At 57.7% G+C, this 14,953-nt stretch overlaps 2 protein-coding genes across 2 annotated transcripts in view; both read right to left on the reverse strand.

Moving 5' to 3' along the window:
- ABCA7 (ATP-binding cassette, sub-family A (ABC1), member 7) overlaps nucleotides 1–6,570 on the reverse strand; it is an 18,959-nt gene extending 12,389 nt beyond the window's left edge. The window contains exons 1-15 of the mRNA XM_010844643.1: nucleotides 5,678–6,570; nucleotides 4,539–4,728; nucleotides 4,359–4,452; nucleotides 4,041–4,182; nucleotides 3,845–3,963; nucleotides 3,632–3,708; nucleotides 3,276–3,356; nucleotides 2,831–3,041; nucleotides 2,598–2,737; nucleotides 2,211–2,327; nucleotides 1,819–1,986; nucleotides 1,460–1,677; nucleotides 997–1,173; nucleotides 440–662; nucleotides 83–304 (exon numbers count right to left, since the gene is read on the reverse strand). Coding sequence (XP_010842945.1) covers nucleotides 83–304; nucleotides 440–662; nucleotides 997–1,173; nucleotides 1,460–1,677; nucleotides 1,819–1,986; nucleotides 2,211–2,327; nucleotides 2,598–2,737; nucleotides 2,831–3,041; nucleotides 3,276–3,356; nucleotides 3,632–3,708; nucleotides 3,845–3,963; nucleotides 4,041–4,182; nucleotides 4,359–4,452; nucleotides 4,539–4,604 — 2,055 coding nt within the window. The 5' untranslated portion in view covers nucleotides 4,605–4,728; nucleotides 5,678–6,570. The remainder of the gene's footprint in view (nucleotides 1–82; nucleotides 305–439; nucleotides 663–996; nucleotides 1,174–1,459; nucleotides 1,678–1,818; nucleotides 1,987–2,210; nucleotides 2,328–2,597; nucleotides 2,738–2,830; nucleotides 3,042–3,275; nucleotides 3,357–3,631; nucleotides 3,709–3,844; nucleotides 3,964–4,040; nucleotides 4,183–4,358; nucleotides 4,453–4,538; nucleotides 4,729–5,677) is intronic.
- Nucleotides 6,571–6,649: 79 nt separating this feature from the next.
- On the reverse strand, nucleotides 6,650–14,818 carry CNN2 (calponin 2). Its single transcript, XM_010844583.1, has 7 exons — nucleotides 14,681–14,818; nucleotides 10,208–10,329; nucleotides 9,654–9,720; nucleotides 9,409–9,546; nucleotides 8,389–8,505; nucleotides 8,120–8,266; nucleotides 6,650–7,650 (listed from the first exon to the last, which is right to left on the reverse strand). Exons 1-7 carry the CDS (start codon nucleotides 14,741–14,743, stop codon nucleotides 7,375–7,377), a joined length of 930 nt encoding a protein of 309 aa, XP_010842885.1. The 5' UTR covers nucleotides 14,744–14,818; the 3' UTR covers nucleotides 6,650–7,374.
- Between the last annotated feature and the right edge of the window lie 135 nt (nucleotides 14,819–14,953).

Raw genomic sequence — 14,953 nt, forward strand, 5'->3', positions numbered from 1 at the left:
CTGGTAGCGGCGGGTAGGTAGGTCAGCAAACAAGGGCAGCTAAGGGTGAAGCACCCCTGCACCCACACGGCCCGGCTCTCACCGCGGCCACGCGGCCGCCCATTGGCAGCTGGTCCCTCCAGGCCACGCACAGCACGTAGGGCAGATAGAGTACGAAGTAGGCAAGACCCCCACAGGCGGCTGCCAAGTTCGCGCGGGAGAAAAAGGCGCTCAGCAAGAAACTCTGGACCACTGTGGCCACAGCGAAAGCCGCCAAGAACAGGAACAGCACCCCCGGGTGGCTGTAGGGGAGGATGTCTCCGAGCTGCAGGAGGACAAGGGAGCTGGAGGGAGAGCGCGGATTCGCCTAGGGACGCGCAACCCCGCGAGGTGCCCCCTGCCCGTTACCTCCCCGTACACACGCACCAGTCCCGAGTCGGCAAGGCGGGGGTGCACGCACCTTGAGTACCAGCACAAGCAGCGCGGTGCTGAGGAGGAAGGGCCCGAGGCAGCTGAGGAACCAGCCCAGCCACAGTGCAGTGGCGCTGAGCCCCATGGCGCGCATCGTGTAGCGCAGCCGAGTCTCCTTCTCACGCACCACGGCCTTCACCGTCAACGCCACAGAGTAGATCCAAGCCAGTGTCAGGAAGAGTGGCAGTGACCGGCTCAGCACGCGCAGGAACCTGGGGCAGTGGGCAGCTGCGGTGGATGCCAAAGACCCCCGCGCTGCCCCCATCTGGCACGACAGTTCCCGCCCTGGGACCCCAAGGTGCGGCGAGGACATTGGCCCTTCCTTGTCCTCGGACTCCTGATGGTGCTGTCAGGTTACGTTCTCTCTGTATCCAGAGACCCCAGACCCTGAAGGATCCCGGCTCCTCCAGCTACAAGGTCACGGGGAGTGGTCCCTCTGAACCGTAGTTCTCAGCCTTGACTGCGTGAATATTCCAGATGGCACCCAGGCCCCCACCCTGAGACCCAGGATCTGGCATCTGGGAGAAGTGAGGAAAGGGTGCTCACGTATCGTCCACATAGCAGGGGTAGGGCATCTGCTGGAGGTAGAGGCCGGCATGGGGGGTGGTGCCTGTGAGCACGCGCACGGCTGCGCGCTCCAGCAGGTCCTGCAGGTACACGAAGCCACCCCACACGTAGCGCAGGTCCGTCAGGGGGTCAGCGGCCGGACCGGGGTCCCAAAACCTGAAAGAAGTATGGGAGTAGCTGGGACCTGCCCATCACAACTTTAGCTCCGCCCTCACCTGTGTACAAACTACCTAGACCCACCTGCCAAGTGCTTTAATCTTATCCCAGAAGCCAAGGCATTGACCCCACCCACCAAGCCCTTGGCTGTGCCCATCACACCATAAACCCCGCCCATCGTGGGTTCCTATTGGTCTAAGGACTTGGGCCCCACCTACCAAGATCTCTGATAGGTGAGATGCTCCCTAGCACGCCCCCTCTGGTTCCGACCCACAAGGCCCCCCACCTGTCCTTGATCTTATTGGTTCTTGCGACATCATCGATATCCATGCGGATCTTGATGCGCACGTGGCCAGGGCCTGGGGACTGCGCGGGGTCCGGGGAGTCCTCGGGCCCCAAGAAGACGATGCCGGCCCAGAAACGGTGCTCGGAGAGCAGCTTCAGGGCCCGCTCCACCAGGGCGGCCTCTGAAGGGGCGGCCTCCAGCTTGTCCAGAGTCACGCACTGCGGAGGAACCTGGGCGTGAGTTCGAGGCCCCAGGGTCCTCCCCTGGACCTGAAGGCGGAGCCGCGCTTCCTCCTAAGAGGCCCTCAGCAGGGCTGCCTCTCCCCTCGGAGATGTTTTCCCAGGTGGACGGTCCCTCACCTCCATCACACGGCCCAGTGTGACTGCCAGGTGTCCCACATCAGCGTGGGCCTTCTGCCAGCTGTAGCCACCGCTGCGGGGATTCAGAAAAGCACGAAGAGCTTCCACTCTGGCCCCACCTCCAGGTCTTGGCTGCCTCCTTCCCTTGTCCTGGATCTGCAGGAGCCTCTGTAGGGGTGTCAGAGAAGATGGGGGTCTGCATTGGACGTTCAGGGCCTGTTACCCCTCTTTCCATCCCAGTGAGCGGCCTGAGCTCACCGTGGATACCACTCCCCACCTCCACACCCTCGCCTGGAAGTCCCTGCCCTTCTCCCAAATCCTCATCAGGGGTGACCCTGCTGCCACACACCCCCGCCCCCCACACCCCTCTCCCACTCCTGTCCTGGCCCCACCTGTAGCATGGCGACATTGGCACTATCGTTCAGGAAGTTGAAGAGCTGGGGTCCCAGCAGCCCCCACACCTCCTGGATGTCCTTCAACAGCGCCAGCTCCTGGAAAGTTCGGTTGACCTGGAAGAGGTGGGTGCTGAGGTCCACACTAGCCTTAGCCGTTCATGACCCTTCCCTCTAGTGAAGCCCCCTGCCCACCCCTCTTGCCTTCTCCCCTATGCTCTATCCTGCACCTCTGAGCACTGTCTGAAATCTGGCAATCCCTCCATTTCAAACCCCGCATCCTGGACCCAGCCCAGGAGCAGCCAGTCTCGGGACTCAGAGCTCTCCTGTGGCCTGGCTCTCTCCTCCTCAGCCGAGGCTGGGACTGAGGGCCCCTCGCACTGTCACCTGGGCCATGATCTGCCGGGTGAAGGGTGTGTCAGGCGTGAACAGTACTTTCCCCAGGACCAGCGGCTTCAGGCGCCTCCAAAGTAGGCGGGACAGGGGGTGGGTGTCCAGGCCCCCCGTCAGCTCAGCGCAGGTGGGGCCTAGGGCCAGGGTGGGAGCACCATGAGGCCCTGTGCCCACGTCCTGGCCCTGCTTCCCCAGGGAGAGGGGTAGAAACCAGGTTGGTCACTCACTCAGGCTGTTGTCCCGCAGGGCCTGCGCTGGCTCCTGCCCCACAAGCTCCTTCAGGTCACTGGCCTCATACCAGTTGAGGGAGGGCCCGCCTGGTTTGCTGGGCCCCCTGGCACTGCAGAGGGCTTCTGCCACCGCCTCCAGGGGACCACCTGGCCTGTGGGGTCTCTGTAGCAGGGCCCACAGCTCTCCCAGGCTGGGCAGCTCCAGGAGCTGGAGGAGGGGGGTCACCAGAGGGCTGGGCAGGCTTCCCTTCCGTGTGACCCCACCACCAAGCTATAACCAGGGCAGGGCCCTCCACCAGGAGCACCCTTGCCCTCTCTTTCTGCCCTAGTACCCCCATACAACTACTGTGGACAGGTGCCCAGGGTTGCTCTGTCCTCTCCCCTTCCTGCAGCCCACCCCTCTAGTTTCCTGGCAGGGGTGGAGACTGCATTGGCCTCCTACCTCCTGGGCCATGTCCTCTGCAGTCTCCACAAGGCTGCCCACGGACTCCTGGGCATGACCCAGCACAGAGCCCAGGGACTCCTGGGAAGAAAGATGACAAGATGACAATGAGGTTTGCGGACGTCTTACTCGGGATCCAAGTTCCCAAGGGGTCCATGCAATCATAGCCTCATTTTACTAACAGAGAAACTAAGGCTCCAAGAGGCACCTGAGCTTGTTCAAGGTCTCAGGGCTGGAATCTAAGGAATATCACTGCAGGGAAGGCCCAGGCAAAGGCCTGGAAGCTGGCCCCTGAAAGGGGCAGGGTGAGACTTGGTGAGGTCAGGGTCCCAGATCTTGCCTTGTCCCCACCTCACCCCTTGCAGCAGTGTCCCCAGCAGCTGAGTGGCCAGGGACAATCCCTCCTTGGGCTGCTCACTGGGCCAAGGAAAGGCTGAGGGAGTAAAGCACAGAAGACCAGGGTGAGGCCAAGTTTAGCTGGAGCCATGTCCCACTTGTCCCACTCCAAGCTGTGCCATCAGGTGGAGGCGCAGAGCCCAGCCCCGCCTACCACAGGCCCGCCTTCTTACTTGCTTGGGCTGTGTGTGCAGCCTTCAGAATGGGCATCAGCTTTCTCAGGCTAGCTAGCATCCTATGGGCACTGGGGCCCCCCAAAACAGTGCGAGCATCTGCCAGGAGCCGCGAAACCCTGGATACAGAGAGAAGGCTGGAGGCGGAGGCTAGGCGAAGCTGCCCCCCCCTGTCCCGCCGCTCCCAGTGGTTTACAGGGAGTCCTTGAAGTTGCTGAGGACGCCAGGCTCCTCGCCAGGGGTTTGCCACGGGAAGCAGGTGTTGTTCACATTGCAGATGAGGCCCTGGAGCCAAGGGATGGTGCCTGCTGAGGGCAGCGGCTTGTTGGGAAAATGACCTGCAGGGACACCAGGTGTGGGGTTCTTGGCTGAGTCCCCACCCCCAGTGACAGAGTGCCCCCCTCAGCCATTATTTGAGCGTCCGGTCTGTGCTCCGGGTTCTCACTGGGGCCCCTGTGCATAGAGTGACCACTGCTAATCCTAACCCCAAAGCTCTGGACGCTTGGGGGCTTACATTCATGCTGCTCGAGTGGGGGGTGGGAATGGCGAACGGCCACCAGGATGAAGAAGAGAAAGAGCGGCCACAACAACTCCACCAAGAGTTGGATCTGTGGGGGCAGAATAGGCTTGGGGAGTGGCGGCCTATGGGGGGCTGTGGGCCGCCCCACCCCCGGCCCACCCGACTGGACATTACCGGCTGCCTCCTGCGATATAGGAAATTCTTCCAAAGCAGCAGCATCAGCTGTGTCCAGAAGGCCATGGTGGAAATGGACAGCAGACAGGACGGAGAGGTCAAGCTGAGGACGTACTGTGTGCTTGCGGGCAACTCTCTGTTCCTCTCTGAACCTCATCATCTATTTCATTGCTCAGCATTCTTGGAAGCTCTGCTTGGAGCCAAGAAAACAGTAGGTGCTTATTAATGGGGCTCTATTCTCCGGAGGGGTGGAGTAAGCCAACGGGAGACCTGCTCGAATCCTTCCTCACATCTGATTGGTTGCGCGGGATCTGTCGCTTCCTCCAGAGCAGCAGCTGGGGTCCCCAAGGCGGGGAATTTATCCTGCAGGGGGCGGAGCCTAGGCTTAACTCTTTCATTATCAGGCTCCACCCTAAGCCCTCCTGGGGTGGGGGGGCTTCCAGGTCCCGTCCCCCAGCCTCATCCTTAACCCAGGCAAGGATTCCCTTTCCCCCCTCTCTCCTCCAATAATGATAGCTAGGAGTATTTTATACTGCTGTCTGGAAGAAGGGCTATCCCAGGCCACCAGAGAGGCGAGTCACCCAGCTGGAAGGGGGCTCCAGCTCTGCCCACCCGTCACGTACTATTCGTCACTCAGAAGAACCCCAAGATCCAGAAAATGAGTAAGAAGCAGGGACGCTTCTGGAAGCAGCTATTATTGATAGTGTACCTTGCTTGGAGTCCAGCCTGGCCTACTTCATCATCGTACACACGGAGAAACTGAGGCCGCCAGAAGGACAGGGAATGGACCCAGGACCCCTGACCCCCACTTCAGGACTCATTTACAAATGGGATCGGGGGGCGGGGAGCGGCCTCAGTTTTTCTATTGGTAAAATGGGGGAGAGAGCTTAGCGGCGTATCAACTGGGAGAGCGGCTGCAGGTAGGTGAGTCTATTGCCCAACCTCCTCTTGGAAAATTAGTGGTCAATTCTGCAGCTTCCAACACTCCCCGGCCAGGGAGTGAAAATGAGTGAGAGTCTAGATTCGGGCCACACCCTTTAATTCCCACGGAATCTGCCTCCCTTCTACCCATCCGCACCTCGGCATCCTCTCAGGACCTTCCCACCATTCCAGCCCCCAGCTCTCTCCACTTTCCCTACCCTCCGCAGCGGCCGCGGAGAGCGGCTCCTTTAAGAGGAGCCCGTGCCGCTGGCGAGGCGCCCCTGCTGCGGATAGTACCTAGCACCCGGGGCGTGCCGCCGCCGGTCTCGGGCATAGCCCCGCCCCGTCCACTCCCATTGGCTTCTATACGCGCCACTCAAAGACCTGGCCAGCTGGAGCCCCTCGCGCTAACGCGGGAGGCGGTGTCACAGCGAGGCCGCGCCTAGCCGGGTTTCTTAAAGGGATCGCTCTTTTCTTGCTGCATCACCGCGAGGAGGAGGAGCGCCCGGGTCAACTCGCACAGGTTGTCCTCGGCACAAAATCTCCAGGCTCTTTGCACGTTGCATAACCGCCTACAATACCGCAGCTCTGGGTCTCAGGAGATCTCTTTCTCCCCTCTTTCTCCAGAGGGGGCCCCAGTCCTAACCAAACTCGCCCTGGTACCCTGGGACTCTATTTGTCCATCCAGAAAAGGGGAGTTTGACTAGAATCATTTGTTCATTCATTCATTCCACAAACATTCCTCGGTCCCTACAGTGGGCCAGGCTATAGCAGAGGGGGAGGTGGCCCTCAACATTCTAAGATTAGAATCTGGGGTCATAATGGTCACCCCGATTTTGAAGAAAACCTCCAGAAGTTTCTCCTTCCAGGAAATTGGATATATTTCACAAGATAATGATGAAAATGAAACAAGTGTGTGAATCCACAGCTCTGAAGGTGCTGGGAAGGGTGAGCAGTGTGGGAAGGGCTCCAGAAAGGGGTTGTTGCTGATGGGGCTTTGAGGATAAAGAGGAGTTTGTCAGGATAGAACTCCTCTGTGAGGAGTAAATGCACTAAGGCCTGTAGGCTGGATGAAGCTGCAGTCCTGAGGACCCACTCAAGAGATTTGCCCTTTGCCCGACCCTGGAGGCCCCAGAGGGAATCCAAGACAGGCACCACTTCCAGGTAGTTTGGACACCAGCTCCAACACCTTCATTTCCAAAAAGAGGTTTTATTTACTTTGGTCCACAGTTGGTATTTTCACATTATTTCTTGGTCCTAGGGCTCCTGGGCAGGGGCTGGTCCCTGTGGAGGCCTTTGGGTGGGGGTCCCTGTGCAGTACTTGGTGGGGGAGTGGGGACAAGTGCGGGGGTGGGGGCTGGCTTTGTCTCAAGCGCTCAGAACTCCACTGTCCTGCCTGGGCCTCAGTGTCCCCACTGGGCCCCTGGGAGGGCCCAGGATTGGTGATCTGAGAGTCCTAGGGAAATCCATGAGGCCTAAAATATTTTGGGACTGTGGCCTGACCTTCTCTCAGCATCCTCACCGTCCCCCGCCCCCATTCCCCTGAACAAAAAGTATTTTCATTTCATTAAAACTGCCTGAAACTTCTGTGGGTACAGAAACCACAAACTGATCGGCAGAGAAAAGAGAAGCAGGGAAGATGTAACCGGAAACCACTTGGGGCCAGTTCCCCTCCTTGCCTGGGTTTCTTCTTCCCCCTAACAGCTTGGCCTAAAGTCTGCTGGGAAACCTGATGTCTGGAGCTGCCCTGGTGGGGACCCCCCACCCCACATGCATCTGGATATGGCCTTCACCCCTTTCCCCCAGAGTCTCAACTGGCAGCATTCAGACATGTAGAAAAACAAGACAAAAATCACAGAAAGACCCAAAAACCCAGATGGGGCAATGATGTGGGGAGATGGCCCGCATGGGTATCTTAGTAGCCTGCCTCCTCCTGGTAGTAGGGAGGACACTCTGAGGGTTCCCCTGGGCCTGGGCCATCTCCAGCAGCTGCTGGAGCCCCGTCGGCCGCTGGGCCTTGAGGGCAGTACTTGGGGTCGTATATCTGCCGGCCCAGGCCAAAGACCTGACCACTCTGGTTGGCACCCTGTGTGTAGCCCATCTGCAGGGACATGGAGGAATTATCACATTTGTCTGTCCCCAGCTTTGTGTCATAAATGTGCCGCCGGGTCCCTGGAGCCGTCATGCCCACCTGGAGAGAGAGAAAAGACATCAGGGAGGGAAGAGGAGAAACAAACCCCAGAGGAGAACTTCCTGAGGGTTCCCACACCTTTTCCCGCCTCCCTGTGTGCACTCACAGTGGACATTCCTTTTGTACAGATTCTTCCTAGCCCTGCTCGGAACCCGCTTTTTTCTGACTCTGTGTTGAGTCGATCTGACATTTGGGTCCAGATTCCCTGCCAGCCAGGAAGCTCCCCAGGCTGGGGCTCAGGCCTGACGCGGACCTGAATGCTCCAAAAGCATCACACTGATACATCAAACTGATACACAGCAGGAAAAGTGATGACTGCAGGATCTAAAAATATCAGAGTTGGATGGGCCTCTGGGCATCCAACTTTGAAGGAAACCAAGGCAGAGCTGGGTAGTAACTTCCCTGGGGACACACAGAAAGCTGAGGCAGAGTCAGGGCAGGGGGGTCTAGGGGAACTGGGGCGACCCACCTGGCTGGCACACTTGTTTGTGCCCATCTGGAGGCTGATGGTCGAGTGGTCCATGGGGGGCAGGATATGGTTTTTGGGGTCATACAGATGCCGTCTGGTGCCATAAGCTGTCATACCGGACTGGCTGGCACATTTGTTGGTGCCCATCTGCAGGGAGGCAGGAAAGGTCAGGCTGCCTCCACAAAGCCTCCAGACCCTGCCCCGAAATTGAGGAGCCACCAGAAGCCCACCACCTATGCACCCCGATGCTGAAGCAGCCAGGTGCCCACCTGGAGCCCAATGACGCACTGGCCCGCCTTCATGGTGGCATCATCAAAGTTTCGCTCCTGCTTCTCTGAGTATTTGACGCCAATGTCCACACCACTCTGCAACCCCTTTGTCTTGGCCTGGGGAGAAAGTGGGAAGGGAGTATCATGGTTGGGGCAGCCAGGTCCCAGGTATCCAAGTCCAGAGGAGGACCGGTGATCCAGCTGCAACCTGGCCTTGTACCATCCACCCAGCACTGTGGACTCAATGGCTTTCCCTGACCCCTGGCTTTCCCTCCCCAGGCAAGAGCAGCCCCACCCTTCCAGCTGCACAGGCCAAGAACTGTGGGGGGCATCCTCACCTCCCATCTCTCTCACCTTCTATCACCTCCTTCTACCCAGCCCCAGCCACCATCTCTCCCCCACACCTGTCCCCTACTCCTCACTGGTCTCCTGGCCTCACTGCCCACGTAGTAGCCACAGGGGGTTCAAAACACAATTACCTGACACAACCCCCCCAACCCCCCATTCCCATGGCAGAAGCTCGCTGTTCCCTCCTGAAATGCTGTTCCAGCCTGCCCTGGTCTCAGTTTTAGACCCTAGATGTCACCATCATGCTTTCTTCTTTCAAGGGGCTTCTCCCAATTTATAATTTGTAAAGCAATGATTTGAAGAGCAAACCCTAATGTGAACTCTGGGTGTAACAAGGTGCCTGTGGAGGGTCACTGACTGCACGAGAAGTGGGGGAGCCTGTGCAGGGGTGGGGCCATGGGAGGTCTCTGTACTTTCCACTCCATTTTGTTGTGAACCTAAAAATGCTAACACATAAATTTTTAAAAAATAATTTAAAAAAATAGGTTCATTTATTGCCTGTGCATAAAGGGGTAGACTGTGTCTGCCTTGGTCACCCTTGAATTCATAGTGCTGGGCGCCTCATGAGTGCTCAGAAATCTTTGTAAAAGAATGAATGAAGAGCATCTGAAAAATCTCTGCCTGGCTTGCTGTGTGACTTTGGGCAGGTTGCTGACCCTCTCTGAGCCTCACCTTCCCAGCCAGGGCAAGAAGAGACACCTGCACCTGAGTCAAGTTCCCACTTTCAAACAGGTCGTTGGCCTCAAACAGGTCAACAGGATTCATGCCGTAGCTCACCATGGCCTTGATGAAGTTGGAGAGGTTTTCTAGCTGGGAGGAGACAAGAGAAGGGTGGTGAGGGGCCTTGGTCTCCCCACCTGTCAGATAGGGTCCCCCAGCCCCATTCTGGTTCCACTTCCCTCCCCCTGGTCCCTCACCTGGTGCCAGTTCTGCATGGAGCGGTTGATCTTAGGGACTGAGCCTGGCTGCAGTTTATTCATGAGTCTGAGGAGGACACATGGGGTGGGGGGAAAGGGGGAACCTCCATTAGTGTAGGGGAACCTCAGAGACCCAAGACTCATTCACGGCTTCCTGGCCACCCTCTCTCTGGACCTAAGTTTCCCCTATTACAATCCAGTCTCCACCCACCAAAGAAACAAAGATGCCAAAAAATGACACCAACCAGTGCTGGGAATGCAGTTCAGAACCACTGAGCTATCCAGTGATTCTGGGAATTTCCATGAAGATTTTTAAGGTGCAAACCATGGAATGTTTGAACCACAGCTGAATTAGGGGCAGCAAAGAAAGGCCTCCAGAAACCTTAAGGCTCTCCTAAGAGAATGCTCCCTGTTAGAGATCAAAGAAGTAACACAGGAAAAAGAAGAGCAAGACCAGACACTCATCAAGAAGCAGCAGGCAGGAGTCACACACAGCATGACCTCATCATGCATAGCATGTCAGGGTGATGGGCACAGTGCACACACACACTCACGTGCACAATATGATCCCATCCTTCAGACCCTTCTGGAAGTCTGGGCCAACGGAGAGACCAGTGAGTCCCTCAATCCAGCTTCGGAGCTCCGCCTCCTTCTGAGGGTCATATTTGGACTGCAGCTGGAGGGGTAGAGGGCACAGATTTGGGATGAGCCCAGTGGAGCTCCTCACAGGGCAAGACCCAGTGTTTGCGGAAAGAAGAAACATAGTAGTCAGGAGGTCCCCACACCATTGGAGGAGACTCTTCCCTTTTCCCATCAACACAGATAAACTCCAGTCTCTCTCTGATAAACATCCGGGCTAATCTACCTTCAATGGTGCTAACCCCCCAGGGCAGCCAACATGGCCCTGCCACCACCCTCCACCTAAAGGATCTGCCTCCATGCCTGCCACCTCCCTGGTCTCCCAGCACAAGAGATACTGGCCTTTCTCTGTTGTTTTTAAAATTATGGTGAGAAACATACAACATGTACCACTCGAAAGCTCATAAATCAGTGACATTCAGTGCATTCACGAGGTTGTGCAACCGTCATCTATTTGGTTCCAGAACATTGCATCACCTCAAAAGTTAGCCCCTCCCTATTAGCTCTCCCCACCTCCCCAGCCTCTGACAAGCAGGAACCCACTCTCTGTGTCTGTGGATCTGCCTGTTCTGGCCATTTCCCATCAGTGGAATCACACCCTGTGTGTCCTTCTGTGTCTCCTTCTCTCACTGAGCATGGTGTTCTCAGGGTCCATCCATATGTAGCAAGTGTCAGGGCTCCACTCCTCTTTTTATATAATTTTATTTATTTGTTTCGCTGTGCTGAATCTTCATTGCTGTGCCTGCTTTTCTCTAGTCATGGCCAGCGTGGGCTTCTCACTGCAGTGGCTTCTCTTGTGGAGCACGGGCTCTAGGGTGAGTGAGCTTCAGTAGTCGCAGCTTCTCGACTCTAGAGCATAGGCTCAGCAGTGGTGGTGCACAGGCTTAGTTGCTTCATGGCATGTGGGATCCTCCCAAATCAGGGATTAAACCTGTGTCTCCTGCATTGGTAGGCAGATTCGTCACCACTGAGCCACCAGGGAAGCCCTTCACCCCTTTTTCTGACTAAGTGATGCTCCTGTGTGTGGAGGGACCACACTGTGCTTATCCATTAACCCGCTGATGGATATTTAGGTCACTTCCATCTTTTGGCTCTTGTGAGTCAAGCTGTATAAACATCCATTTATAAATTTTATTTGAAAACCTGTTTTCAGTTCTTTGGGGTATATACCAGGGAGTAGAAGTGTTTGGTCACATGATAATTCTACCTTTAATTTGGAACCACTGAACCTTTCTCTGCTCCTTGAACTGGCCACACTAGTGGCTGCCTCAGGGCCTTTTCATATGCTGCCACCTTGGACTCATGTTTGCACAGGTCCCTCCTTTCAATCCAGTTGTAGCTTGAAGGTTACCTCCTTGGAAAGGTCTTTCCTGACCACCTGGCTGTGACGACCCTCTGCATCCCCCACCCCCAGTCCTTATTATCTTCTTTTTAAAACAATATTTATTTATTTGGTTTGGCTGTTGCGGCATACAAGATCTTTAGCTGTGGCATGCGGACTCTGAAGTTTCAGCATGTGCAATCTAGTTCCCTGACCAGGAACTGAACCCAGGCCTCCTGCCCTGGGAGTGTGGAGTCCTAGCCACAGGACCACCAGGGAAGTCCCTGCTTTATCTTCTTCCTAGCTTTTTCTACCTTTTGCGGTATGATCTATCTCCTAGCTGATGGTCCAAGCTCATGACAAGTGACAAGAGGTAACCCAACTCAGGCTCTCTCTCAGTAAGGAGGCTCATCCTCCCCCATCAACACACACTGCCCACACATACAGCACTGGCTGCCCCCAGGGCAGCATCCCACAGCGTCCAGGGAGGCCTAGGACAGGGTGTGTGTGTACAGCCCCAGGGCAGCTCCCTGGAGGGGTGGTAAAAACCTGAGGACCTGGCTGCCCAGTTGCTTTAGTTGTGTCCAACTCTTTGCGACCCCACAAACCATGGCCCACCAGGCTCCTCTGTCCACAGGATTCTCCAGGCAAGAATACTGGAGTGCTATCCTCTAGGGGATCTTCCCAACCCAGAGATTGAACCTGCGTCTTTTATGTCTCTTGCATTGGCAGGCGGGTTACCACTAGCACCACTCGGGAAGCCCCAACCCCAGACCCCTCTTTCACCTCTACTCACCCTGTGCCCGCCGTGCTCTCTCCTCCACACCCCCTAGAGACAAGGACTCAGAGTTGCCCTTGCAGCCCCCACCTCGATGACCATGGACAGGTTTCACCTCATGCCTCTGTCTCCCCAGCTATGTTTGAATGGTCTTCCTAAGGTCTGGAAAGGCTCCACTTCCTGCTTCCTGCATATAAACCCCTAGACATGAGATCAGGGCTGAGCTGCTCAGAGTGCAGGGGAGACAAAGGCGGGAGGCTGGCCTGTGAACCTGATCTGTTCAGCCCACTCCCTCCTTGGATCTCCTCCCTCTCCTGTCTCTGGTTCCCACGCCTGGCAGAAGGGTGGTGGGGGAGGAGGGGGTGTTATTAGGGTCGCTGAACTTGAAGCAGGCAGGCTGGTCTGGATCTCTGGCCTGCCTGCCCAGCTGGGCCCCATCCTCGTCCTCGACAGCTCACTGGGGCTGGGGCCAGGGAGGGTCCCCGGCAGGGGTGCCTGGTCTGGCCCCACCCGCTAGGCTGCCTTCCACCCTGCTGCCCAGCTGGCCTTCAGCGCATTCCTCCCCACCGCAAACTGCCAGGAATGCAGCCGCTGCCTCCTTGCTAAATCAGGACCAGCTGTTCCCAGCGGTCCAGACCCCCCAGCCAGCCAGAGATCTCAAGGGTATGCACTGGACCTCAGCCTGCCTGTATGCCATCCAGCAGTGGGACTGAAGCCTGGGGTGGGGGGCAGGGGGTCTTCTTCCTCTCAAAGTGGACGGTCTAGAAACAACAGGAACCTGGTTTCCAATTCAGGTGGGTCCCTGAGGTGACTCCGGTGAGGGGGTGAGGGCCCCGCCCATTCTCCAGGCCCGCAGACTGAGGGCTGGTTACAAGGAGCTTCTGACCTCATCCCCCACAGGGCAGGTAACAACCTGCCTCCATCCCACTCCATCGCAGGAAGCTGCCCCCACCCCGCTGAGGTGCTGCGCCCTCACCCACTTCCTGCTGCTTCGGGGGAGATGCCCGGCTGCCCAGGAGGACTGCTGGCCATTGGACACTGCCTATGCCAGGTCTGGGTTCGAGTCCTGACCCTGCCTCTGATCTGCTACGTGGGTCTGGGCCGTCTTGAGCGATGTCTCTGAACCCCATGTGCTAAGCAGGGTCTCGGCTGGGTGGGGACTGTCAACACTCTGCACCCACCAAAGCATTACTGCTGGAGTGTGGAATTGTGTGTTCAAGGGGGAATCGATGGGGAGCTTACCAGGTGACCATGCTCAGATCCTGGGCTTCCCAAATGGGCTAGTAGCTCACAGAGTTGAGATGTGTAAATTCTCCCTCTGGTCTGAAGACCTGGCAGAGACCTGGGGGCCTGCAGGGCTGTGTCCCCAGTGTGCCCAGGCAGGCTCCTGTCAGCCGCTTCCCTGGGGCCACATTCCCAGGTGCCTGGTGACAGTGTGTGCCTAGGGGGTGGACAGGGATGACAAACTTCCCTCCAGCTGGAAAACCCTTGTGTGTCCGGCTTAGGACCTCTCCCCCTGCCCTCCAGGGCAGGGATCACTCTCTGCTCCTGTTTCCTTGGATGCACTGAACCTGCTGTGTTACCTTGCAGAAGTCCCTGCCCTCTTGGGCTAGAACCAAAAGCACTTTCTGAAAAAGAAGTGTGCCCCATCCCCCCATGCCCTAGCCCGCATTTTCAAGTTACAAAACCCACATGCTAGGGTCACATTCAGGGGACTGGTGGACCTCTTTGCTATTTCTTTAAGTGTGTCAGATGGTGACAAAGAGAATGGGGAAGGTAGGCCCCCTCGATTCTAACTCCCCCCACCCACCCAGTGCCCCACCTCCCAGGTGTAAGAAGTCAGGAAATTCTTTTGGGGGGCCACACCCTTCTCAAAAACACCTGGCCCGCCCCTTTCCTTCCCCGAAGCGTTAAGTGGTCCAAAAGCAGAAGTGGGGGAGGGGATGAGAAGGGGCCGCTGGGGTTCCCTCAGGACCTTCTCAGGCCTTGAAGCGCTAGAGGGGCCCAGGGCTGGGGGGTTCAGAGCGGTGGGCGGGAGGCTTCGGACGAGAAGAGGCTGAGGGAGCAGGGCTGGGTAAGGGGTTGGACCCAACCGCTCCTAGATGTTGGGGTGGGTGCCAGAGCACAGACCTCAGTTTCCCCAGAGTTTAAGGAGCGTCGGAGGCACCCTCGGAGTTTCGGGGGAGGAGAGCCGCCCCCGATGCCCAGGGAGGCCAGCGGGGCGCCCGCCCTGCAACCGCGGAGGGTGTGACGGACTGGGCTGGCGGAGAGGGCGCTCCCCTCACTCACCCGGTTCTTGACCTCGGCCGAGAGCCCGTACGAGGGCCCCTTGTTGAACTGCGTGGAGCTCATGGCTGGCGGGCGCGGCGCCGCGGGACGGGACGGACGGACCGACGGCCGGGCTGGCGGGCGAGCGGACAGGGGACGCGGACCCAGCGCCCCGCCCCCACCGCTGATTGGCGCGGGGCGCACATGTCCTTATATGGCTGCGCCGCGCCGGATTCCTGAGGCCTCGGGCTTCCTGAGCCCCTGAACCGCCCGACCCCCGCCCCGCCCCCTCGG

This window comes from Bison bison, unplaced genomic scaffold, assembly GCF_000754665.1.
Source record: "Bison bison bison isolate TAMUID 2011002044 unplaced genomic scaffold, Bison_UMD1.0 scf7180017864203, whole genome shotgun sequence".
Classification (NCBI taxonomy): Eukaryota; Metazoa; Chordata; class Mammalia; order Artiodactyla; family Bovidae; genus Bison; species Bison bison.